Source organism: Miscanthus floridulus, chromosome 16 (genome assembly GCF_019320115.1).
Source record: "Miscanthus floridulus cultivar M001 chromosome 16, ASM1932011v1, whole genome shotgun sequence".
In the NCBI taxonomy this organism is placed as follows: domain Eukaryota; kingdom Viridiplantae; phylum Streptophyta; class Magnoliopsida; order Poales; family Poaceae; genus Miscanthus; species Miscanthus floridulus.
The window spans coordinates 119,496,584-119,522,713 of NC_089595.1; the positions used below are offsets into that span (position 1 = coordinate 119,496,584).

General features: G+C 50.4%; 1 protein-coding gene and 2 pseudogenes across 3 annotated transcripts; all 3 read right to left on the bottom strand.

The window, feature by feature from the left end:
- Window positions 1-144: 144 nt before the first annotated feature.
- LOC136511968 (ATP-dependent zinc metalloprotease FTSH 5, mitochondrial-like) lies at window positions 145-10,815 on the bottom strand (annotated as a pseudogene).
- A 7,115-nt stretch (window positions 10,816-17,930) lies between these two features.
- LOC136513614 (protein MAIN-LIKE 1-like) lies at window positions 17,931-24,399 on the bottom strand. Of its 3 annotated transcripts, none has more exons than XM_066507583.1 (8): window positions 23,858-24,399; window positions 20,505-20,577; window positions 19,717-20,391; window positions 19,428-19,622; window positions 19,137-19,345; window positions 18,755-19,049; window positions 18,581-18,679; window positions 17,931-18,495 (listed from the first exon to the last, which is right to left on the bottom strand). In XM_066507583.1, the coding sequence occupies exons 2-8, from the start codon at window positions 20,574-20,576 to the stop codon at window positions 18,085-18,087; spliced, it is 1,956 nt and encodes a 651-aa protein (XP_066363680.1). In that variant the 5' UTR covers window position 20,577; window positions 23,858-24,399; the 3' UTR covers window positions 17,931-18,084. The 3 variants fall into 3 exon arrangements, with proteins under 3 accessions (XP_066363680.1, XP_066363681.1, XP_066363679.1); XM_066507584.1 differs by lacking the exon at window positions 23,858-24,399 and adding an exon at window positions 20,718-20,854; XM_066507582.1 differs by lacking the exons at window positions 17,931-18,495; window positions 18,581-18,679; window positions 18,755-19,049; window positions 19,137-19,345; window positions 19,428-19,622 and having other exon boundaries at window positions 20,254-20,391; window positions 20,718-24,399.
- A 1,212-nt stretch (window positions 24,400-25,611) lies between these two features.
- LOC136511587 (uncharacterized) overlaps window positions 25,612-26,130 on the bottom strand; it is a 240,639-nt pseudogene continuing 240,120 nt past the window's right edge.

Below are 26,130 nucleotides of genomic sequence, written 5' to 3' on the forward strand. Positions count from 1 at the left end.
AACTAAAAACCTAAAAAAAATGCATGTGATGGTTTAAATACATGGTTGTACTTAGGATGTATGCAATGGATACCTACCTGATACAAGCATCAGGGCAGAATTATCGATGACAATGTAGGTGCCAGTAATAAGGAACAAAGGATGAAGAGACAACACTTTAGTTACCGATCCAATCGCAGAATGCAATAGTCAGCGTAATCATATCTCACAGAAAGCATTCCGCACCAGAATGACATACTATCAGAAGGCAAGCATCTACATCCAGGTCCCTTGCCTGCTACAAATAATATATGCAACTTCTTCAGGTTGCCTACCACCACCAAATTGTTGAGACGAGAAAGCTGCTCTCTTACTGCAGCAGTAGGCTACGCAACTCCTTACATCATTGCCACCTTTCGCCCTAATCACACTTCACGTTATGTCAAGAGGACTAGCTCATTTGGTTGGGTGCACAGAGTGCTGGCTGTGCTTCTCCCAATGCCCACTATGAGCCAACACCCGCAACTCCCTTGGCGTTTGCCGTTGCAGCTTCTTGTGCTGCAGCGGCTGTACCTGCAACTCCCTTGGCTTTCGCTGCCGCTTCTTGTGCTGCTGCCGCTGCCGCCGCCGCTGCTGCTGCAGCAGCTGGTGGTTGGTGATTGGGGGGAGCCGAAGCTGCCGGCGTCTTCTGCGGCACCTTGTGTAGCCCTTCTTCTGCTTATTGTCACTCTTGTCTACCTGTGCCAGTAGTTTCTTGATCTGGGCTCCAGACAGCGTTTCAATGCTCAAGAAGGGCGTTCCGCTAGCGCGTGAAGCTCCTTATCGTGAGTTGTCAGAATTGACTTTGCATTATTGTACGCCTTCTCCAGAATTTCCTTCACCTCCTTGTCAATAACACCACTTGTTTGGCCGCTCATACTATCCCATTGTTGTCACTGTAGGAACAAGACCCACCCGCTTACTCATACCATACTTGGTGACCATGGCTCTTGCCAGCCGAGTTCGCGTTCTTTAGGTCAGCTGAGGCACCGGAGGTTACCTCGCTTTCCCCAAATATAAGCTCCTCAGCCACTCTTCCTCCCATGCAAACATCCAGTCTTGCCAGCATCTGCTTTCTTGAAACGCTATACTGATCCTTCTCTGGGAGCTGTGTAACCATACCAAGAGAAACTCCCCTCGGAACAATTGTAGCCTTGTGAACAGGGTGAGCACCCTCTGTGTGAATTGCAACAAGGGCATGCCCTCCCTCGTGATACGCAGTAAGCTTCCTGGATTCATCAGATATCACTGCTGATTTGCGCTCGCTGCCCATCATGATCCTGTCCTTAGCATATTCAAGGTCCTGCATTGTAACAGCTTTTGCTCCATCCATAGCGGCCCTCAGAGCAGCTACATTCACCAAGTTCGCAAGGTCTGCACCTGAGAAACCAGGAGTTCCCCTTGCAATGGTCATCAGATCCACATCCTCAGCTCTTAAAACCTGAGATCATGAAGGAATTGCCAAGTGAGCATTCTAAGGCCCTGTTTGGTTGGGCTGTGGCTGTGGGAAAAAGCTACTGTGGACTGTGAGCTGTGGAAAAGCTGCTGTGGGCTGTGAGCTGTAGAAAAGCTGAAAGCTGTTTGGTTAAACAAGTATAAAATATACCTTTTATCTTTATCTCTCTTGAAACAACTATGGAAGAGCTTTTTATTCCACCAATTTCGAAAAGTAGAAAGCCAAAAGCCAAAGCAGAGTCAAACCAGCTTTCAAAAATGAACTACGGAAAAGCAACTGCTTCTGAAAAAGCACCCTCCAAAAACAGCCCCTTTGGTTGGGCTTTTGGCTTTTGGGGCCAAAAGCCAAAGCCAAAAGCCCAACCAAACAGGGCCTAAACCAGAGAATTCCTGAAGCATGACAACACACAAAAAAAGTTGGGTATAGGATTAAGGATTTTACCTTTGACATATGAGTCTCCAGGATCTGCCGCCGGCCCTCAACATCTGGATTAGGAACCACAATATGACGGTCAAAGCGCCCAGGCCTAACAAGTGCCTTATCTAGTGACTGAGGGAAGTTAGTGGCAGCAATGACAATAATCCCGTCATTCTGCTTAAAGCCATCCAGTTCAACAAGCAAACTGATTCAAGGTCATCTTCATGTACTGTTGATCCTTGGGATTTCTGCTCCCACCAATCGCGTCAATCTCATCAATGAATATTATACAAGGAGATCGTTTTTTGCTGCATTGAACAGGTCCCTCACTCTTCTAGCCCCAACACCCACAAACATCTCTTCAAATTCACTACCACTGCAAGAGAAGAAAGGAACACCGGCTTCCCCAGCTATAGCCCTTGCCAGCATGGTTTTTCCAGTTCCAGGTGGTCCCACCAGCAAAACACCTTTAGGAAGCTTTCCTCCAAGGCGTGTAAAACGCTGGGAAGAATGAAAGGTGCATATGAGTAATAAAATTTGAAACATGAATATACATCCCAAAAATGAGCACTTCGATGTGTCTTCTACAAAGCGCAAATTCTAGATTACAAAGTCATCATTAACAAAGCAGTGCAAAGGGAAAAACAATAGTCTAATACTATATGAGACCAAAACAACTATGGATGTAGAGTGTCAGAAAAACTCAAAGAAGAGTTCAAGGAGCCTGAAAGTGAAGTCAAACAATGAGCTCACAAAGGATTGCTAGAAGAAATAGGGTGAGTAAAATTGATGGAGCCTGCAGTTTCCTCTGAGTTTAACATAAAAAAATCCCAACAAATCACGGCATAAAAAAGAATTAGAAAACTGATAGACCATATTACTTGGTCGTCACTGTGTTGGAATTCAGTGCACTCCTATGCTTGGGCATATTGGACTAGACATAATGTTAATCAGGCTATTTAGTTGTTTTATCTCATCACAGACAAATAGTTATGCCAGACTAAAAGTTCACCTTGGGATCTCGTAGGTAGTGAACAATTTCCTCAAGTTCAGCTTTAGCTTCGTCAACTCCCTTGACATCACTGAACTTTGTGCTTGAATCCACGCTGGGCCGAACCTCTTCGTTCAAACCAAGTCCTGTATATAACCCAAATTTCAATGACAATTGCTGCACAAACTGTTAGAATATCTAGTTACTTATGTGAACACTCTACCGGTTAGGCCCTTTCCTGTGTGAATGCGGCACTGGTCAGGCCCTTTGGGCCCCTATATATTTGTAATCCCTTTGGAACCTCAGATTAAGTATGCTAAGCCTGTTGGCTTAACCTTCTATCATGGTATCAGACGACTAATTGTTCCTGTGCCCGTTTCTCTCCCACCCAATCCCCTGCTTCCGCTCCTTTCCCGGCGCCCGCGTCCGCCTCTTCGGCCGCCGCGCGCGTCTCGTCGGCTGCCGCGCCCATGGCTGCCCCTCCATCCGGCGACTCCAGCTCCGGCACCTCGACTGCCGCCGCCGCGGCCAAACTTCGCGACGAAGCCATCGCCGCCGCCAAGAACCTGGAAGACGAGGCCACTTCTCTGCGCACCTCCAACGCCGAGCGCAGTCAGCAACTCCAGGAGGAGGCGGACCTTCTCAAGTCCGCCGCCGCCGCCCAGGAACGCGTCCGCGCCGCCGCCGCCGCCCTCGATTCGGAGCGCGCACAGGCCGACGCTCTGGAGCAGCAGGCCTCTGCCCTCCGGGATCGGCTCCGCGCTGATCCCCTCCGCGACAACGACTCGCTCGACGACGACGATACGCGCTCCATCTCCTCTGAGGCCGCGGCCATCGCTCACCTGCATAGCCAAGCCGTCGCCGTACAGAACATCAAGAACTTGATCCCCATCATTCTTGATATGCAGTCCTCCAACTACTCCAAATGGCGTGGCTACGTCCTCCTCACCCTCGGCCGCTTCGCCCTGAAGGACCACGTCCTCAGCAACGTCACCCGCCCCCACGATGCGGCGTGGTCCCGCATGGACTGCGTCGTCGTCTCGTGGATCTTCAACACCTCTCCCCCGACCTACTCGACGTCGTTCACGAGCGCGACGGCATCACTGCTCGGGCGGCGTGGCTCAGCATCGAACAGCAATTCTTCAACAACCGCGAGTCCCGCGCCATGCTCCTCGACGCCAAGTTCCGCACTCTCTGCCAGGGCGCCCTCTCCATCGACGAATACTGTCGCAAGATGAAGAGCATGGCGGATGCGCTTGCCGATCTTGGCGAGCCCATCCTGGACCGTACTCTGGTGTTGAACGTCCTGCGCGGCCTCAATGAACGTTTCCAGTTCATGTCGCAGTTCGTCACTCGACAGAGACCCTTCCCCTCCTTCACTGACTAAAGATGGCAACGGGTAAAATCCGCGCGGATACTAGCCCTAGATATCCATACCCGCGAGCAAAAATCCGTGCCCGCGCCCGCGCCCGTTAACCGTCACGGGTAGAAAACCATGCCCGTGCCCGCTATCCGCGGATATCACATGCCCGCGGGCACACCCGTATACCCACAAAAATAAAGCAACAAAGCACCCAACCATATCTTAATAGCAAGTAAGAAACAATATATCAAAAAATAAACGTCTATATCTCAACATTAGATAAAGTATGACACATTGACCATACAAGAGTCATCAAAAGTCTACATTAGTGTATCTCAAGTCATCACAAATTAACACGAATAAAGACATGCAACCGTATATAGACTTACAGGGTCATTGGCGCGGGTCTAGCGGGTTTGCGGGTGCGGATATCATTTTTCCATGCCCGCGAGCAAATATCCATCGGGTTTAGAATCACACCGATGCCCGTGCCCGTGGGCACAAACTTAAACCCATATCCATGCCCATCGGGTTTTCTATCCGTGGGCACGCGGATATTTTGTGCCCGTTGCCATCTTCATCACTGACGTCCGCGCTGACCTCCGCCTGGCCGAGCTCAACATGGCGACACCCTCAGCACCGCCCTCAGCCCTCGTCGCCTCGTCGTCCAGCAGGCCGTCCGCTCCTCCACCGCCCTCTGCACCCCCGCGCCCCCATCAGGCTGACGGGGGGCAGCCGTCTGGCAACAGCAACGGTCGCGGTCGGCGTCGCCGCGGCGGACGCGGCCAAGGCGGCACACAAGGTGGCTCACCAAGTGGCCAGCAGCCCCCTGGCGGCCAGCAGTGGCCCTCCATCCTCAACCCATGGACCGGGTCCATCCATATGTGGCCCGGGTCCACCCCTGGAGGTCCTCGCGGTCCACCGCCTCGCGTCGTCCCGCCTCCATCACCGCAGCAAGCCCTAGTGGATGGTGTGCCCCCGGGGTACTTCACTCCATCGCTGGTCCCCGGGGCATACTACCAGGCGCCCTCTCCTACTTGGTCACCATGGACTACCGAGTCCCTCGCCAACGCCTTTAGTACCGTCGCCCTCACTCCACCACCGAGCTCCTCGGACTGGGTCATCGACTCTGGTGCTTCCTCTCACATTGCCTCCAACCCTGGTATGGTCACAGCCTCACCATCATCCTCTTTTCCTTCCTCCATTGTTGTTGGCAATGGTGCCACCCTTCCAGTGGTTGGCACTAGCTTCTCCATCCTTCCCGGCCCTTTTCGCCTCAACAATGTCCTTATAGCTACTGACATTATTCAAAATCTTCTTTCTGTACGCAAGTTCACCACTGACAATTCTGTTTCAGTTGAATTTGACCCCCTTGGCGTTTCTGTGAAGGATCTCCACTCCAAGGACACCCTCCTTCGATGTAACAGCTCGGGACCTCTCTACACCTTGCAACTGCCTACATCTTCCTCCAGTCCCTGCGCTCTTGTGGCTACTCCCTCCCTGACTACCTGGCATCGTCGCCTCGGTCACCCTGGCAAGGCTGCCCTTCAGAGTCTTGCCCAATCCTCTTCGATCATCTGCAGCAAGCCTGACGATGACTCCCTCTGCTATGCGTGTCAACTTGGACGCCATGTTCGCTTACCTTTTACTAGTTCCTTGTCTAGAGCAGCTAAGATTTTTTATTTGGTACATTGTGATCTATGGACATCACCTGTTACCAGTATATCCTGTTTCAAATATTACTTAGTTATCCTCGATGACTGCTCTCATTTTCTTTGGACTTTTCCCCTTCGTCTAAAGTCTGATACTTTCCCTACTATTTCCAATTTTTTCGCTCATGTGAACACTCAGTTCAGCTGCACCATCAAAAAGGTATAGTGTGACAACGGTCGTGAGTTTGACAACTCCGCCTCTCGTGCGTTCTTCCTTGCCAACGGCATTTCCCTCCGCATGTCCTGTCCTTATACTTCACAACAAAATGGGAAAGCCGAGCGCATGATTCGCACCACTAACAATGTCACCCGAACCCTCCTTTTTCAGGCTTCCATGCCACCCTCCTACTGGGCTGACGCCCTTGCTACTGCTACCCTCCTCCTCAATCGGCTCCCTACCAAGACGCTGCACATGAGCACTCCTTTCTTCGCGCTCTACGGCGCCCACCCCTCTTATCATGACCTACGAGCTTTCGGATGCACCTGTTACCCCAGCCTCACCGCTACCACTCCTCACAAACTTGCTCCACGCTCCGCTCTATGTGTGTTCATCGGCTACTCGCCTGATCACAAGGGCTACAGGTGCCTCAACCTCGCCACCAACCGTGTCATCATCTCTCGGCATGTTGTTTTCGATGAAACAACATTTCCTTTCTCCCTTCGCCGACCCTCACCTCCTCCACAAGAGCTTGATTTTCTAACTAACGATGACCCCCTGCCAGTCTTCCCTTTACTTGCAGGTACACCCGGGCTTTGCCAGCACCCACGCCTCCACATGACCGCTCCCAGCCATCGCCACCGGTCACCCCGATGGCTGGTCTGGGCACCCCGACGCCCAGATCGCCTCCACCAGGTTTCCCCGCCCTGCGGCCGCTGATCGCCCCGGCGACTGGCTCGCGCACACCAGTCCCCCAGAAGTCTCTGGTACCCCCGGGCGCGCCCGCGGCACCTCCGGCACGTCAGGTGCCCCCAGCGCCTCCTGTCCCGGAACCCCCGGCACCCGCGGTGCCCCCGGCGCCCCCTGTTCAGGAGCCTCCGGCCCCCGCGGTGCCCCAGGCGCCTTCGGCTCCCTCCTTCAGCAAGCCTCCTGTCATCCACGTCTACTCCAGGCGCCCTCCTGCACCCGGCTCACCTTCTAAGCCCGCTGCGGGGGGCCCTCCTCGACGCTCCAGCATTGTTCCCTCTCCGCCACGCTATGTCAAGCACGGCCCTCCGGTTCCGACAACGGCCGTCCCCATCCCTCCGGTCGCCAACTCCCATGGCATGGCGACCCGCGGGAAGTCCGGGTACCGGCAGCCTCGTCTCGCCTTGCATACTGAGGCCCTATCACTGGTACCGCGGTCGTGTCGCGATGCTCTTGCCAATCCGCACTGGCGTCGGGCCATGGAAGAAGAACATGCTGCTCTTTTGGACAACCACACTTGGGATCTTGTCGCTCGCCCGGCCAAGGCCAATGTGGTCACTGGAAAATGGATTTTCAAACACAAGTTTCATGCTGATGGTTCCTTGGAAAGATACAAGGCTCGTTGGGTCCTTCGCGGATTTACACAGCGCCCCGATGTTGATTACGACGAGACCTTCAGCCCTGTCGTCAAACCAGCCACCGTTCGCACTGTCCTCACCTTGGCACACTCTCAGGACTGGCCGATCCATCAACTCGACGTGAAGAATGCTTTCCTCCATGGGACTTTGTCAGAAACTGTGTACTGCTCTCAGCCCACCGGGTTCGCTGATCCTGCTCTCCCGGACCACGTTTGCAAGCTCAACAAGTCTCTCTACGGGCTGAAGCAAGCACCCCGTGCGTGGTACAGCCGGTTTGCCGCTTACCTGCTCACCTTGGGCTTCACTGAAGCCAAGTCAGACACCTCCCTGTTCATATACCGACGCGGCACTGAGACAGTATATTTGCTCCTCTATGTGGATGACATCGTCCTCACTGCCTCCTCTCAGCAGCTCCTCCTCCGTATGATTGCTGCCCTGAAGAAGGAATTTGCTATGAAAGACCTTGGTCCCTTGCATCACTTCCTAGGCGTGGCGGTTCAGCGACACAGGGACACTCTCATCCTCTCACAGCGCCAATACACCCTGGACATCCTTGATCGACATGGCATGAGCGGCTGCAATCCCTACTCTACCCCCGTCGACACTTGTGCCAAGGTATCTGCTGATGCTGGCCCTCCTGTGGATGATCCCACAGCCTACCGCAGTCTTGCAGGTGCTCTCCAGTACTGACGTTCACCCGCCCCGACATTGCATATGCCGTCCAGCAAATTTGCCTTCACATGCATGATCCCCGAGAGACTCACCTGATCGCTGCCAAGCGGATCCTTCGCTACCTTCAGGGCACCATCAGCTATGGCCTGGTCATCCCCCGGTCTGCCCCGACTCAGCTCGTCGTTTACACTGATGCTGACTGGGCAGGCTGCCCGGACACTCGCCGCTCCACCTCTGGATACGCTGTCTTCCTCGGTAGTAGCCTCGTCTCCTGGTCATCCAAAAGGCAACCCACTGTCTCTCGGTCGAGTGCCGAAGCCGAGTACCGTGCTGTTGCCAACGGCGTCGCCGAAGCTTCATGGCTGCAGCAACTTCTACAGGAACTGCACCACCCCCTGAAGACTGCCTCCCTCATCTACTGCGACAATGTCAGCGCCGTCTACCTCTCCACCAACCCCGTTTAGCATCAACGCACCAAACACGTGGAAATCGACCTTCACTTCGTTCGTGAACGGGTCGCCATTGGCACTGTCCGCGTCCTACATGTTCCCACAACGTCGCAGTACGCGGATGTCTTCACCAAGGGGCTTCCTTCTTCTGTCTTCATGGAATTTCGCTCCAGTCTGACCGTTCGTCCCAGCAACGTTCCAACTGCGGGGGGTGTTAGAATATCTAGTTACTTATGTGAACACTCTACCGGTTAGGCCCTTTCCTGTGTGAATGCGGCACTGGTTAGGCCCTTTGGGCCCCTATATATTTGTAATCCCTTTGGAACCTCAGATTAAGTATGCTAAGCCTGTTGGCTTAACCTTCTATCACAAACTGAATCAGGAACAAGAGAGAGTCATCATACTACACGATAACAAACCTTTACTAATTCCCCTGTCTTCAATGAGAGCTCCAATGCCGGAGATCACAAGGAAAGTAAGTGCAATGCTTCGGAAGGTTTTCCAAAGCTGCTCCTTAAATTGACCAGTTCCTGCAGTAACCATGTGAATAGGTGCATTCACAGTACCAAGAGCTCCATCTTTCGTCCGCCGACCCAAACTGCCGAAAGCAGCAAGACCAGTACGTCTTTCTTCCTCAATTGTTGAACTAACAAATCCTGCATAGCGAATTTCATATTATGATACACACACAGAAAATTTCTAAAATAAGATGACATATCATGTGTATGAAGAAACTACAGAACAAAACACAGAGCAGTAAGGCCATTGTTTTTGACTACCAAAAGCCACAGAAAACTGATGTGATGAAACATGAGGTTTTATAAATAACAATTAATTGGATTGCTCAATGCCAGCTAAAGCAGTAGAGAAGATACCTCTCTGCAATGTTTTGAGCAGGGGACTATCCTCAAGCCTGTCAAGACTGACAAGAGCTTTTATGTACTCAGAAAGAGCAGCAGAGTTGGAATGCAATGAAGGGTGCCTTTCAAAGATTTGTACAACTCTTTCTGGATCACTTTTATAGATCTGTTTAAGCAGAGAAGCTTCACTCGGGGAGTCCAGTTCCCGTATCCAGCGTGGAAAGCTACCAGTGTAGCTTGAGCGGTACCTCTCCTGCAAATTTCTAAGCATGCCACCTGCGTGAAGCACCAACACAGGTTAGAAAAAGAAACACGGGGGAAGCAATAATCCTACAGTATACGACAAACGGTGAGGGCACAAATTAGAGTACATGAGATGCCATACAAAAGGGATTACCAAAATAGTATATGCCTAATGACAGCAAATGTTGGAGATTGCAGAAGCAGGTGACGCTAATTGGCACAGAAGGCAGTTATTTACACTTTTATATCCAATCCATACCTGCAGCATTGTCGCTTCTAGGTGCCATGAAAGGGGAGGAAGCCACTAGCTGATTGCAGACAGCATTTGCCGACCGAAGCCTTGCGGCCTGCAACACAAACAGGCAGGTGCAGAAAAGATGATCACACCTCAGGTGAAGGCAATCAAAGTGTGCTGATATAACACGAAAGAAAGTCAAGCATTGGTGGTCAACGAAGTGTTGAAAAAGATAAAGCCCTGAAGCCCCCCAAACACACAGACACTGACGAGACCACAACAAGGCCGATGTTTTCAGCTCCCTCGGACCTGGATTAAGGGTGTAGGTAGAAACTCCGGACAAAGCTGGAGATTTGAGTCATGTGGCGTATCGTGTATTATGATCGGAGAGGTTTGCCGTTGCATTAGATCGGATTGAGGCCTGGGTTTTGTTAAAAGACGAAAACGTCATAAACCCTAGTTCGTGGCGTCAGACGACACGCGAGATTTCCCTAGGAAGGTGTCCCAGGACTCGTTCCCGTCCAATCCCAAGCGAGGAGAGGACGGAAGGGAAGGTACACGAGAAAGATCGATCAACGAAACCTTGGGTTGTTGCAGGGGCGGGGGGAGAAAAGGACGAGAGAGGGAGAGAGAAACCTTGGAGATGGCGAGGCGCCAAGCCATGAGGGCGGCGTGCCGGCGACGAGGGGAGATCCCGGAGAGACGCGGTGAGGGACGGAAGGCGGGTAGGCAGGCGGCGGGGGCTGATCGGAGTCCAGCGGGGAGCCCGGAGCCCGGAGGGAAACCGCCGCGACTCTCTCTCTCTTCTTTTTTTTTTATCTTTTTTTGATTGGGGGAGAGAGAGGGGAGGATGAGGGAGGGAGACTGCTGCGACGTGAGTAAGGATGGCAACGGGTATATACCCGTCGGGTATCGCCGGAACGTTCTCTTCCCCGCTACGGAGAATTCATCCCGTCCCCATCCCCATTAACTGTCTCGGGTATAGATTCTTGCCCATCCCCATACCCGTCGGGTATCGGTCGGGTAACAGATACCCGACGGGTACTGCATATCCGATAAACAAGGACACTTGGAGTCGCAGCTTTGCAATCGGAGACGTTTCTTCTTCACCCGGGTATAAGTGTCGGAGTCTCGGAGATGCCGAGGAGAAGGAGCGAGGTTGCGAGGAGGACGAGCAAAGGTGGCAGAGAGACCGAACTGAGGAAGCGAGGGGCACGAGCGCTCGTGAGACAGGCATGCTTGTGCTGCTGGCGGAGATGGTGAGGAAAAATTGAACGAGGGTTCCTAGAACACACAAATTATATATATGACTGTTCAGATTTGGACCAAAATATCTATGTTGAGCTTCTTTGGGTCTAATACTCGCATGACAGCTCAAATAGTCGGGTTCCCCAACGGGTAACGGGGACGGGTAAACAGGGAACGTTCCCGTACCCGCTATACCCGTCGGGTATGGATTCTTGCCCATTTAGATCCCCGCGGGTAAAGATATGATCCCATCCCCGTCCCCTAATGGATCAAATACCCGTCGGGTATCGGGTATCGGGTCCCCGTTGCCATCCTTAGACGTGAGGAGGAGTTGCTGAAAGGGCTGGGCTTTCTGGTATGCCGTCTCCCGTTCGAACGGGAACGTCTCGGATCGGACGGCCTACCAACAGCCCAAAGCACGGAAGGGACGGATCCATTTCTTTTTTTTTCCTTTGCTCAAAAAATTCTATTTTTTCTACTAAATAAATTGTTCTTTTGTTCTTCTTTAGGAGTATTTTTTATTTATTCAGGATCAATTCGTTATTATCTCATATAAGCTAGGAATATGTCTGAATGGTGTAATAGGAGGAAAAACTCCTAGTATGACCATGCCTACTGGACATATCTTTAAACTTATTATCTCCATAGCCGGCGGCCGGTGAGCCCTTCTCACCTTCCCCACTGCCGACGTTCGGCTATAGGTGAGCCCTCCTCTTCTTCCTCGCGACCGGCACCCGCATCCTAGGATTCCAAATGCTAGTTTAATAGTCATCCAAACAATAGAATTTGAATTGTCAATTTCAATACCAAGGTTGATTCGGTATTGAATCCAATTCAATTCCATGTCCATATGTTTTTTTTCTAGATCGGACATATATAGGCCCGTTTTTTATTAAGAGGAAAGGAGTGGTCATAAGACCTAGTTTACACGATTACAAGACGGTGGCGAGGGAGGGGCCATCGCAGAAGCAAACTCCTAGCTACTGGATACCAACGGCTACGATTACATGGTCAAACGATTTGCGACCAGATCATGGCAAACGCAGCCAGGCTTCTGAAGCCAGCGTCGCACCAGAGCTCCGCCTCCATCAGCATTTCCTTGGCCATGGCGGGCGCTGCGGACGCCCTCCGGCGGAACACCCTGGCGTTCCTTTCCTTCCACAATGTCCTAGTAACAAGCAGTACCATGGAGTCAAATGACGGGCGGACTTCAGCCTGCAGCTGCTCACGACCACGCAGCCACCATTCTGCGAGATTGCAATCACCCGCGGTCGGCGCCAAGAGGCAGTAGCAACATGTGCCAGAGCTGCCTAGCGAGCACACAACCCACGAGCAGATGACCACAAGTCTCCAGGGCCTGAGCACGTACAGAGGTTGCACTCATCGGAGTCCTGCGGGCCATGGCGCCTCCTTCTATCAGCCGTCCACAAGCGGCAATGCAATGCCAACCAAAAGAATAGCTTAACTTTGGGTGGTGCCTTCGTCTTCCATAACTCTCTCGCGCCAAGAAGCGTGGATGATCCATTGAACGATGCGGCATATTTCCCGTCCGGTGACCACTTCCACACAAACCGGTCGGATTGCAGCGGATCAAGGTTGACATCACGGAGCACCCGCCACACCGACAAGTACTTGCACGGTAGGCATGCCGGTGATGTCGCGAGCCCACCTGTTCTGGGACAGCCCGTCGCTTAGGGTGCGCTTCTTCCCTCTCGTGGACACAGCATCGAAGACGCATAGTCAACCCACCGGCGCCCAGTCGTCTGTCCATAGCCTAGCCGCGGCGCCGTCGCCCACGACCACAGACATGCTCACCGCCGCCATAGCCGCGACCGGCTTCTCCGTTCTGGACGGCAGCAGCGTTCTGGCTCGGCTCTAGCAAGCCACTCCCATCGCAGCCGCAGCGCAAACCCGAAGAAACGCAGGTCCAGCACACCAAGCCCTCCCAAATCAGTGGGCCTACACGTACACCACCGCCCATGTGACCTTGCATTTTCCTCCAGCGACTGCTTCTGTGCCCGACCAGAGGAATGCGCGGTTCTCTTGTCGATCTATCTGATGGATTCCCCAACTCGACAAGCAGCACGCTATGCACAGGTGTACCGGAATCACAGATAACGTTACCTTCGTCAACAGCACCCGCCCAGCGTGCGTCAGCAAGCCGGACTTCCACGTCGGGATTCTTGCTGCCACGGCGTCCACCAGCGCTTGTTCCTCCACTCGCCTCAACCTACCAGGCGATAGAGGAATGCCCAAGTACTTGCATGGAAAAGGTGCAACGACATACGGAAAGACCTGTTGTTGCACAGTGTTGATCATGTCCTCAGTGCAACGAATAGGCGTGGCAACGCACCTGTCGACATTGGTTACCAAGCCCGAAGCGCGACGAGGACCACCAGATCATCCGCGTACAAGCTAAGGGTGAAATTTTCGTATTTTGATCTCTTTTGAAAACAATTTCTAGAAAAATACCAACGCCAAAACAATTTCTGAAAATAGACCATTTTTAGGCGTCTTAGCACATGACGCCGAGATATGAGGCTCGGCGTCGTGTCACGCCACGCCGAGGCTCTGCCACGTCACGGACGACCGGGGTCGTCGTCGCCACGTTGGCGCGTGGGTCCGAGACGTCGGCGTCCGTGTCAGCCGACGCCAAGTGCCCAACATCGGCGCGGTCGGACAGAGCGCCGAGCTCTGGCCCCATCCGGAGCGCGGCCCAGGCGGCCCAACAGAGGACGGTGGCCCAGAAGCTCGGCGTTGGGTCACTTAACGCCGAGCCTCCAGACCTCGGCGTGATCCGACTCAACGCCGAGGTCTGGACCCTTTAGGCCGCGCCGAGGCCCCTTCTTCTTCTTCCCTCCCTTCCTCCATTCCCCCACGGCTCCCAAATCCCCCACGGCCCCCACGAAACTCTAACCTCCAAAATCGACCCCCGGTGCCCGGATCTCGTCTCCCGAAGCTTCCTCGAGGTAATGGTCCCTGCCCTCCTCCATTCTATCCGCGTAGATGTGCTTACATTGTCCCTAATCATTTGGAATCATGGTTGTTTGGTGATTTGGTATATTTGTGTATGCATTTGCAAAATGTATGGCTTAGGATGATTGAGTGCATTGTTGTTTAACTGTTATATGTGATGAACATGTTAGGTTAGTTTGGTTTCTAGTTATTTTGGTCATTAGGGTTATTTGTTTATTATAGGTGTCATTAGGGTTAGTTATTTGTTGGTCATTAGGGTTACTATGTATTTTATTAATTTGTTGGTCATTACATTTCAATTTGTTATGACCAAGACGTTTTCTTCGTAACGTTAGGATGCCAAGACGTGGTAAAGCTCGTATTCCAAGGTAATCCCAATGTTTATTCATTATCTGTGCAACAAATAGAAAACCCTAGGTTTAGGTTTGGTTCTCCGTTAATATGACTAAATTCTTTCAATTGTAGCTATGGTCGCCAGAGGGCAAATCCCTACGACCTAAAGCCTCTGCCCTGAAGGTGTTCCTCGACCAATGTGCTTTTGTGGTGATCCTTGCAAGGTAGACATCTCTGAAGATGAGGAAACATATAGGCAGAGGTACTGGATGTGTCCCAATTATGCATGGGAACCTACAAAGCAACAACGCCGTGCATCGTTTGTGAGGAATTTTTATTTTGTTAATTAATTTTCTTGTGATATTAAGTATTGCTTATTTATTTGTTTTGTAACAATTTGTTTTTCTTGCAGACCGTTCCACCACTGTGTGACTTTGAGCAGTGGATTGACACTGAGATCAAGGAGTCGGACAAGCAGCGTCTAGAAGGCCTGAAGGAGTGGGATGCGGAGGTTAAGGAGAGGTTTGAGCAGAGACGCAGACTGGAGGCTATAGAAAAGGAGCATAAGGAAGAGGAGGAAAGGAGGCGTGTTGCTGCGTACCGGGCGGAGAGGGAGAAGAAGATTGAGCGTGTGCGCCGAGCGAAGGCAGCGATGGAGGAGAATCCCGATGCCGAGAGGAAGGGAAAGTGGCCTCGTTGCACTCAGTAGGTATTTGGTTCATTCACGAGCGATGTCGTGTAGCCCTGGACTTTTTTTACTATGTTGTAATGCACTCTGCTTTTATTTCAGATGAACTTATTCCCTGGAATTTTTTTATTATGTTGTAATGCACTATGATTTTATTTCAGATGGTCTTATGCCATGTACTTCGTTAACTATCCGAAGACTGTAGTGGTACTGTTTGTATAACTGAAAAGACTACTTGTGTTGTTGCAGTCACTGAAAGGGCTACAAGTACTGTTGCAGTCACTGAAAGGGGTACTAGTCTATTTGAAAACTCACTGAAAAGCCTAGATTCGTTTACTGTTGTATCTGTAGACGCAATGAATTAATATCAGAGTGATGTACTGCATTAAGATGTAGTGACAAAACACAGGTGTAGCCTTTTCAGATGAAATGACCAGTCATGGTTGTAGGCTTTTCAGATGAAGCATCTAGCCTTTTCAGATTCAATAAATGAGTAGGCACACATGTTTTTTGTCACGTAGCATTCATGGTGAACCTGCCTTCATATCTATATATAGTGCTCCATGTCTTGCTCCACATCCACACAACTTGTTTTCTGGTTTAGTTTTAGCAAATGTCGAGCGGAGGTTCCTCGAGTGGAAAGGGTTTAGGTGGAGGGAGAGGAAAGGGGGTGAGGAAGGGACCTCCGATTGTGTGGGAGGGTTCTCTGGGTCCTGATTCTTTTGAAGAAGCAATAGAGGAATTTCCTTTGGAGAGGAAGAGTGACTTCACCCGTGAGAGACCTCTTAGATCATACGATAAGCGCATTGAAGATTGGCCAAAATGCCGCCACGGTTTGGATTGCGTTGTGCAGATGTACAACGACTGTGACGGTGGAGGCCGTCGTTTCTTCAGATGCCCGCGAGGATTTGTATTGCCTTTGAACTCTCTCCTTTTTAAGATTTGCATGTAGTTTCTAGTAGTACTTATTGGTAGATGGGTTTTCAGGATTCAAGCTGTCCAGATAACTGTGGCTTCACTAGATGGGTCGACCCTCCTCCTATCTATCCCCATCAACAGTACATCACATATCTACAGGGACGCATCTTTGACCTAGAGTATGGCCCTGGAAGTGGTAACAGGGACAAGTCGGACGACGACAACAGCAATGATGCAGAGGAGGCACTATGCAATAATCCGTACTGCGAGTGCACGAACCATAAGAAGGATGGACCTCCTTCTCCACCGCCACCGCCACCGCCACCACCACCGCCTCCGTCAACTGGATCATACTATGGGGAAGGCGCAACTCAGTTCAATATGTGGGAGCATTATTAGGACCAACATTTGTTAGTCAATCCGAATGTGGAATGCTTGTATGAGTTGTTCTTTTCAATCTCGTAAGGCATGCTAGGTTTAGTTTGCAACATGCCATTGTTAGTTTTTATTTGAGTGTGTTCCCTTTGTAATGTCTGTATCACTTGTTTCTTTCAATCCCCTAAGACATGCTAGGTTTAGTTTGCGACATGCCATTGTTACTTTTGATGTGAGTGTAATCGTTGTGCCTCCGCTATTTCATAAATTGCAGTTTACCTACCTCTAAGTTTCATGTACTATGGTTGATTCCCAAACTGAATAAAAAGATTTGAGTCTCCCTAAAAATAGGGGATTGAAATCGAACCAACAATCGGTTTTTCCTGCAGGAACAAATATACAAACATAAATATAACTTGTCTACTCTTATTAGTATAACTCGTGTTAGTCGAAGAGGAATCGTTGAGAAAGATTTTTCATTTGAATCATGCAAATAGGATCGCAACATATACCAAATGGTTTGGGTCGGCGTTTACATGTTGAGCTGAGGCTCCCCTAGGGTTTGGGGTGTGTGAGGTGGGCTGAGCCTCGGCGTTGAGTCGGCCCACGCCGACCCTAGGGTTTGGCGGCCGTGTGTGAGGTGGGCTGAGGCTCGGCGTTGAGTCGGCCCACGCCGACCCTAGGGCACGCCGACCCTAGGGTTTGGCGGCCGTGTGGTGGGCTGAGGCTCGGCGTTTAGTCGTCCCACGCCGACCCTAGGGTTTGGCTCGGCTTTCTGCGAGTTGGGCTGAGGCTCGGCGTCGAGGCGGCCCACGCCAACCCTAGGGTTTGGAAACGGCCGTGGCCCGGTTTGGGCCGAACCTCGGCGCTTAGTCATAACGCGCCGAGCTTGGGCACCTCGGCGCTTCGATGCAAGGGTTTCCAGGAAGCACCAGGGGTCGGCGTGAAATGACTAAACGCCGAGCTTGGGCACCTCGGCGCTTCGGTGAATTGCTTTCCAGTACGTACCAGGGGTCGGCGTCAAATGACTAAACGCCGAGCCCCTGGGTTCACCAATATATCATCTCTTCTTTGCGTGCTTCGTCCCCTTTGCGTCCCCTTCGCTAGCTCCCCGACTCTCCTAACATGTCACCGTGGATCTTCTTTGCGTGCTTCGTCCCCTTTGCGTCCCCTTCGCTAGCTCCCCGACTCTCCTAACATGTCACCGTGGATCTTCTTTGCGTGCTTCGTCCCCTTTGCGTCCCCTTCGCTAGCTCCCCTAGGATGGGGACGATGACACCCCTTCTTCCTTGTGAGTTGCGACGGAGGCCCTTAATAGCTGGAAACATGAAACATGGCGACGTTCCACACATTCACATAACACATGACCACACCGACAGACACATTCATTCAACATCCGTACATACAAAGGTCCAACACATTAAGCATCCAACATAGTCCAACACATTCAACATCCAACATAGTCCATACATATGTTTCATCAATCAACAAACATAGTCCAAAACATAGTACAAGGTCCAATGCATACATAGTCCATGCACAAAATAAAGCATATGAAGTCTTTGGATCTTTTATCGCTCCTTCTACCTTAACGTGGACGGCGAGCGTAACGCTTTCCCCTCCCAAACGGATAGGTACCTGGAGTGTACCTGTCCACTGGTCTGAGCGTCCTATGTGGACGTCCAGAACCGGAGGGGCCTTGAGTTCCTTGGGGTGCATCTCCAAGCTGGGACATGCCAATCTCATCATACTCATGATCATACTCTCCCTGTCCTTCATCAACTTCATCATCATAATGACCATGTCCTTGACCACCCTCTGTAGTAGTTGTTGCACCATGTGAAGAAGAAGTCATGCCACCATGTGCACCATGTGAAGATGAAGTCCCTCCAACATGTGCAGTAGAAGGTCCAGCACCAAGCTGTTGTGGGACTGCCACATCCGGGGAACGTCTACATCCAAGGCGTGCAGCTACCTTTCGTAGGCGATGCATGGCACGCTGCATTTTGAAAGCACTATTAGTAAGTGGGGTTGGTCGCAAAACTATATAAAGATGTAACATCAACTGAATGAGAGAAGACTACCTGAATGTGTTGTCGTAACATGGAGGCCTCATCAGGATCGCCCACAGGAATCATCAATGCCCTTCCTTGGTCGGCCACTGTCCTCATTATCTCCATGCTCTATGCAACAAAAACAATAATTTATGTCTCTATCACAGTAAAGACCTCAGAGATTGAAATAGTTGTATCACTTACAGCTCTGGCTAACGCAGGGGCGATCTCAACTTGCCTGCCTTCTCGGGTAGCTTGGTCATATGGGTTGTTGCCCTCATCCTCGCTCGCAATGTCAGCAATGTCTTGCTCCGTCCAAGCGGGCCTCAATTGAAGCCTTGTTCGTTGACCAAACCAAACAAGGTAATCATGGAATGCCTTGTCACGATGGACGGCGTGGATGCCCATGTTGTTCTGCTCCATCAACATCCACTCATCAATGTAGCGATGGTGCTCCAGCTGCCAGTTGGTGATCTTCTTATTTTTTTGTCTGTTGAACCTGCAAATTTTACACCAAATCGGCAATATGAAGGCCTACTCAATGATTCTTTCATGTGAAACGAACAAAATATTGTATGTTACGTACTTGTGGAGCTGCCAACCGGTGGAGAAATCATCGGGCGGAGAAGGCTGCAGCCTACCAAACTGCCGTGCTACACGGTGAGGGAGATGGTACTCAACTGCATAGAAACAAATAAGGGGGGTCCTCATCGTCCAGACGTCCTCGTCTGCCATGCACAAGTCGCTCAAGTTGAGATCCGTTACTTGCCTCCGCCGATATGGGCTCCATTGAACCTGTACACAACGTCGTCATCAACTAGTCGACGCTCAATTTGTGCACTTATCCTCGATTAGGGCAAAAGGGTGGGAAACTTACATGCTGTGGCAAAAGGGTGTCCAGCTCGTTGGTGAAGCTGATGTATGCGTGGCGTGACACGTGGTATGTTCCATGGGCTCGCTCGTAGAGGTGTGCCACGGTAGGGGCGACAACTGCGTCTCCTTGAGGAAACCAAGGTTGTGGGGGATCAAGCTGATGCGGTCTCCCAACTGGAAGCCTCTCCCACATCCAAATCTGCAAAAAAAGAGTGGAAACATGAATGTTAATCACTTTTGTTAAGAAAATACATTGAATTGTAGTGGTAACTTGTACAACTTTGCTTTATTACCTGCAACAGTGTGATGCAGCCTGACATTGTAGCGTGCGAGCCTCCAGGACGGCGGCAAGCCTCGCAAAGCTGACGGTACAGGAAGGCAAGTATAGCCGAGCCCCAACTCCTATTGCCGGCATCCTCCCAGTTCAAAAGGCACGGAATGTACATCCAGGACGCCGTGTCTCCAGTGCCGTCAGGGAAGAGAACCGTACCTAACATGTGGAGGACATAGGCCCGACAGTAGTATGTCACGGTCTCGGCGTCTACGTTGGGTGGGCACTCCCGAAACTGCTGACGAAGCCACCTCAGGGACACCCCACTGCTGCGCCGTTTCTTGCCAGCCTCAACTGCCGCTAGGGGCCGTCCCAAGAAGTGCTCAACCCGCTGCTGCCATCCTTCAGACTCCGTGTCTCCTGTCACTGGGAATCCTCGGATTTTGACTCCAAGGATCATGGCAACGTCCTCGAGAGTGACCGTCATCTCCCCGCATGGTAGGTGAAAGCTGTGTGTCTCCGGACGCCACCGATCTATCAACGCCGTCAACGCCGCTGGGTTGAAAGGTGGCGTGCCTCGACGACAAACACGAGCAACGGTAGCAAGGTTCGCCACCTTCAGGAGGGGCGTGTACCTCTCGTCGTAGACCATGGTCGTAGAGGCCTCATGTGTCATTGGCCTCAGCACATTCAAAACCTGCAAAAAAAACAAGCATGAAAAAGTATTAGTGCATGTCACTTTATAAAGAGCATGGACTATAGAGCAAAACATGAACAATGCAGTGTTTTCATACGAATTGTTGAATATACCTCTCCGTTCTCGATCCTCCGAGCCCGGTGGTGCTCATCGAACCTTGGATCAAGAAGGGGGAACCGATCCATCCTGCAACATAAGCAATGACAAACCATTAGTGTAAGTTAAAGCATGTGTATGTGGTACGAAGTAACATAAAAATAAAAAAAACAAAAGTAAACCAATGTACCATTACACAAAGCAATTCTAGTAGCTAGCTTGATGGATACCTGTTGTCTAAGTAGTTCAGGACATTTTCTCTTATTGTGGCCCGGCTTATGGCAACCAGAGCAACGGCTCTTTTGGGTGTCCTCTACAAAATGTCTCCCAACCTTACTCGTGGTTGATCTACCTTTCGTGGCTCGGTCCATGTCCATCCTGAACCGCTTCCGCCGCCTAGGTCCTCTACTCTTCCAGAGTAAACCAAGATCAGCCACATACTTGGGGCCATCATAAGTAGGCCATTGACTCTCGTCAAGATATGGCTCGAACTTAGGATTCCAGGTGCTCATTAGGTTCCTCAAAGAGAACTCCGCGGCCATACGGGGAGGGACCTCAGGGTCAACACGTCTAAGGCGACAGGCTGTAATCATGTGGGAGCAAGGCCTATGGTATATGATCGGTTTTCCACACGTACACTTGTTCTCATTGATCACTACTTTATGTTTTCGAGCACCACGGTCTTCACCACCAATGTTAGTTCCGCCACCCTCTAGAATCTCATATCCATGGTTGATCGGATCGAAACATGAACCCTTCTGTCGTTTAGACTTTTTCTTTGAGAAAGCTAGTTCCTGAGATGCTAAAAGTGGCCAAGCTTTGCCTGCTGTCCATAGAGACCTCGCATGCTTCTTCCTCGAAACGAACCAAGAATTCAACTTGTAGAAGGTGAATGAGGCAATAGCAGTCACAGGCAGACCACGACAACCTCTTAGAAGGCTGTTGAACATCTCTGCCATGTTACTAGTCATGAAGCCCCATCTCCAACCACCCGTGTCATATGCAAGTGACCACTTATCCTTCGACGCCATCAACTCGCTCAAGAATTGCCTGCCATCAACATTTGTGGCTAACTTCAGGGCATCTAACTTATCTTTGAATAATTGAACCTCTTGCTGCCTGCAAACCTCCTCAAATAATTTGAAGTTGTCCTTTGTGTGATCACGCCTTATAAGATTCTGAGCAAGGTGTCTGGTGCACCACCGGTGATGTATTTTGCCGTAACCAGGAATCTCTTGTTCTACGGCATTCAGAATGCCAGCATGCCTATCGGATATCACACAAACATCACGTCCCAGACCAATTACCACTTGTCTTACTAGCCTGAGAAACCAACACCAACTATCCGTGTCCTCCTTCCGAACAATCGCAAAGGCCAATGGCACAAGCTGGTCCTCTGCATCTGTCCCAATACAAATAAGCATTGTGCCTTCAAATTTCCCTGTAAGAAAGGTCCCGTCAATTGAGACGACGGGCCTGCAATGCTTGAATGCTTCGATACTCTGCCCGAACGCCCAAAACGCCCTTCCAAATACCTGGCTACCATTCCTTGTTTCACCCTCCTTAGGTAAATACTCGAAGTGCATCCCAGGATTTACGGCCCTCATTGCGTTCAACATTACAGGGAGGCGCTCATAAGCTTCTTCCCAATTTCCAAATATTATTTCCAGTGCACGCTGCTTTGCCCTCCATGCTTTCCCATACTTGACATAGTAATTATACCGTTGGAAGATGATCTCAACCAATGCAGACACCGTAATGGTTGGCATATGCTTCACCACGGGGCATAATTGCCTTGCAATGAACCTAGAATTGAGCTGCAGATGGTTCTCTTCTGCCTCAGCAGTGGCACAAACATGTGGTTGCTTCACTGAGGTAATCTTCCATTTGCCTGCCTTCGTCTTCCTAGCACATACTCTCCAACCACACTGTTGTTCTTCACAAGCAACAGTGTACCTCTTCTCCTTGAATGAATTGATGACCCTAAAAGGTCGGTTGTGTACAATGGAGTACTCTTGCAACCATGATTTCAACTCATCCATGGTAGCAAACAATATGCCCTTCCGTATGATGAGGCAACCGCTAACATCAGGCACAGTTGTATCACTTTGCCCACCATCAGCTACTGCCCTATGACCATGGCTAAGGTCCTCGAAATCACCAACTAGTGGATCTCTCCAAGGCAAGACCCTAGACAATATCTCTATTTCCCTTAAATTCAGACGACCAACAGGGCGATCGTCATCAGAGTCTTCGGCTATCTCCTCTACGAAGGACTCATCATCTCCAGCTATCTCCATGTCAAAACGGTTCGTAGCCCTAGCATCACCAAAGTCTTCTTCACTACTAAGATCATCTTCGTCGCTAAGCTCATCCTCAATAGAAAAGTCTCCGCTAGCATCGTCCAAACCTTCTTCTGCATCAACAATTACATAATCATCATCATCTTCATCACTATCATGATTGCCCTCACCATCGGCAACCGGATTCTCTTCCTCATCTCCACCGTAGCCTAGTTGTGTGACAAGTATTTCTTCTTCAGGCAAAGGACCATAACCTATGTGAGCGGGGGAAGATGGCCATGCTTCGAAGTTATCATTTCCTAAGCCGGACTCCTTACTTACTACTAAATCCAAAGATCGCACTTCTGAGGCCAATACAACTGCCTTGTAATCATTCCATTCAGACTCGTTTGTAATTTTGAGCAACCGCTTGATCCGAGGACCCTTCGACGACCCAACATCTATGACACCTTCAAACTGAACATGCACGTCTCCTTCATTCCAGCCTAACTTAACCTTCACTCGCTCCACTAACTGGGTCAAAGATGGTGTTTCAGAAAAAATCAACAACTCCTCACACATGTCCAGAAATTCCAAACTATCATCTCTTGTCCTAACAATACGGCCTCCATGATGCAACCTCACTAATTTATCCATCTACATCCATCACACAACAAGTAGTGTAACATATGAATATATTTCAATCCAATAAGTAGAAACTAAAATATATCATTTCATCGTTTTTCAACCCCAACAACATAATCATTTCTACTCATAACAAATTGAAATGTAATGACCAACAAATTAATAAAATACATAGTAACCCTAATGACCAACAAATAACTAACCCTAATGACACCTATAATAAACAAATAACCCTAATGACCAAAATAACTAGAAACCAAACTAACCTAACATGTTCATCACATATAACAGTTAAACAACAATGCACTCAATCATCCTAAGCCATACATTTTGCAAATGCAAACACAAATATACCAAATAACCAAACAACCTTGATTCCAAATGATTAAGGACAATGTAAGCACATCTACGCGGATAGAATGGAGGAGGGGAGGGACCATTACCTCGAGGAACCTTCGGGAGCCGAGATCGTGGCACCGGGGGTCGATTTTGGGGGTTAGGGTTTGGTGGCGGCGCGGGGGTGAAGAGGAAGAGAGGGAGGCCGGCGGTTTCAGAATGAAGGGAGGAAGAAGAAGGGGCCTCGGCGCGGCCTAAAGGGTCCAGACCTCGGCGTTGAGTCGGATCACGCCGAGGTCTGGAGGCTCGGCGTTAAGTGACCCAACGCCGAGCTTCTGGGCCACCGTCCTCTGTTGGGCCGCCTGGGCCGCGCTCCGGATGGGGCCAGAGCTCGGCGCTCTGTCCGACCGCGCCGATGTTGGGTACTTGGCGTCGGCTGACACGACGCCGACGTCTCGGACCCACGCGCCAACGTGGCGACGACGACCCCGGTCGTCCGTGACGTGGCAGAACCTCGGCGTGGCGTGACACGACGCCGAGCCTCATATCTCGGCGTCATGTGCTAAGACGCCTAAAAATGGTCTATTTTCAGAAATTGTTTTGGCGTTGGTATTTTTCTAGAAATTGTTTTCAAAAGAGATCAAAATACGAAAATTTCACCAAGCTAAGGAAGCGCGATGACTGATAGCCGGTCCCGGTAGTGGCATCAACGTTCTATGCCGGATCAATGAGTTCAGAGCCTCCATGGTGATGACGAACAACATCGGAGAGATCGGGTCGCCCTGCCGTAGGCCCCTGGCATGAGCGATCCTCCTGCCCGGCCTCCCGTTGAAAGCAGCATAGAGATCCAGTTGGACCAGCGTCGAGGAAAGCCGATATGTTGCAATACCTCCAGGAGGAACGGCCACGCGACCGAGTCGAATGCTTTCGCGACGTCAATCTCGAGTAGTACCGACGCGAACTTCTTGTTATGCAGCCACCGACAAGCGAGCTGCACTGATCGGAAATTATCATGGATTGAGCGACCCTTGATGAATGCGCTTTGGTTCCGCGCGACCATATCCGTCAGCCTCGGCGCAAGTCTCCTGGCGAGGCATTTAGCGAACAGCTTGCCGGCCGAAGCTATGCATCAAGCTTATCGGCCTGTAGTCCTTGAGTCTAGTTGGCGTGCTGTTCTTGCGAAGCAAAACCATTAGTGCATCATTGAGCAGATGAAAGCTCCGTGCATCCAGTGACCATAACGCGTTAATGATGTCTGGCTTGACAATCTGCCAGGTTGCTCTGTAGAAGGCTGCGGTGAAACCGTCCGGTCCCAGGGCACGGTCAAGCGGTGTGTCCTAGAGTGTTTCCCAGATCTCCTGTTAAGTGAAGCAAGCATCGATGCCATTGCCACTGAGGTCAAGCTGCGGTAGCAGACCATCAAGATTGAGGGCATGCTTCCTGTTGAATGGAGTGCCCAGGATGGAGTTATAATAAGACCGCGTTTAGATGCCAAAATTTTTTGGCCTCAGTCAAAAACCTGACAGCCGCAGGTTTTGGCCAAAAACCTGAGATCCAAAATTTTTTGGGTTTGCTGTTTAGTTGCCAAAAATTTTTGGCTGCCATTCCCAAAACCTTGCAGCTACACCATTAACAATTGCATGCATGCAGCCAATGCATGCTGACACATGCATGCAGCCAATGCATGCTGAAGCTTCAAATGCATGCATGCTGTTGTCTCTCATGCAACAGCATGCATGTTTGATCCAAATGACACAACAGATGTAATTAACAATTAATCATGTATGATTCATCCACAAAACTGTACTGACGCAACTGTACATATGCAGTACACATATATGACCTCAAACACACAAAACTGTCAAGAACGGTTTAGCAAAGCATAAGCAATCGAATCACGAAATTCATTCATCAGATCAGACTCATCCTCAACTTCCTCGGGGTCAGGCTGATTCTCAGACGCTTCTCGCGGCACATAGTTATCATCACGGTCACACCTTGCAAAGTGTCTATCCCCTATGCCACTTATCCTAATGAAATTATGTAGAGCACAACATGCAACTATGATTTGGCTTTGTTTATGAGGTGCATAAGAAGGGATCTGATGCAAGATGCGTCACCTCATTTTCAAAACTCCAAATGACCTTTCAATGACATTCCGAAGACATGAATGTGCATAATTGAAGGTCTCCTCTTTACCTTGGGGTTCTGGGGCATCTCGATACTCCTGCAGATGGTACTTAGTTTCCTTGTAAGGAGCAAGGTGACCTAGCCGGTTAGGGTACCCGGAGTCCACAAGGTAATATTTCCCTACATCAACAAAAAAAATATTTTACATTCATGTAGTTGAACAACAAGGACCCAAATGTGCTATCTGATA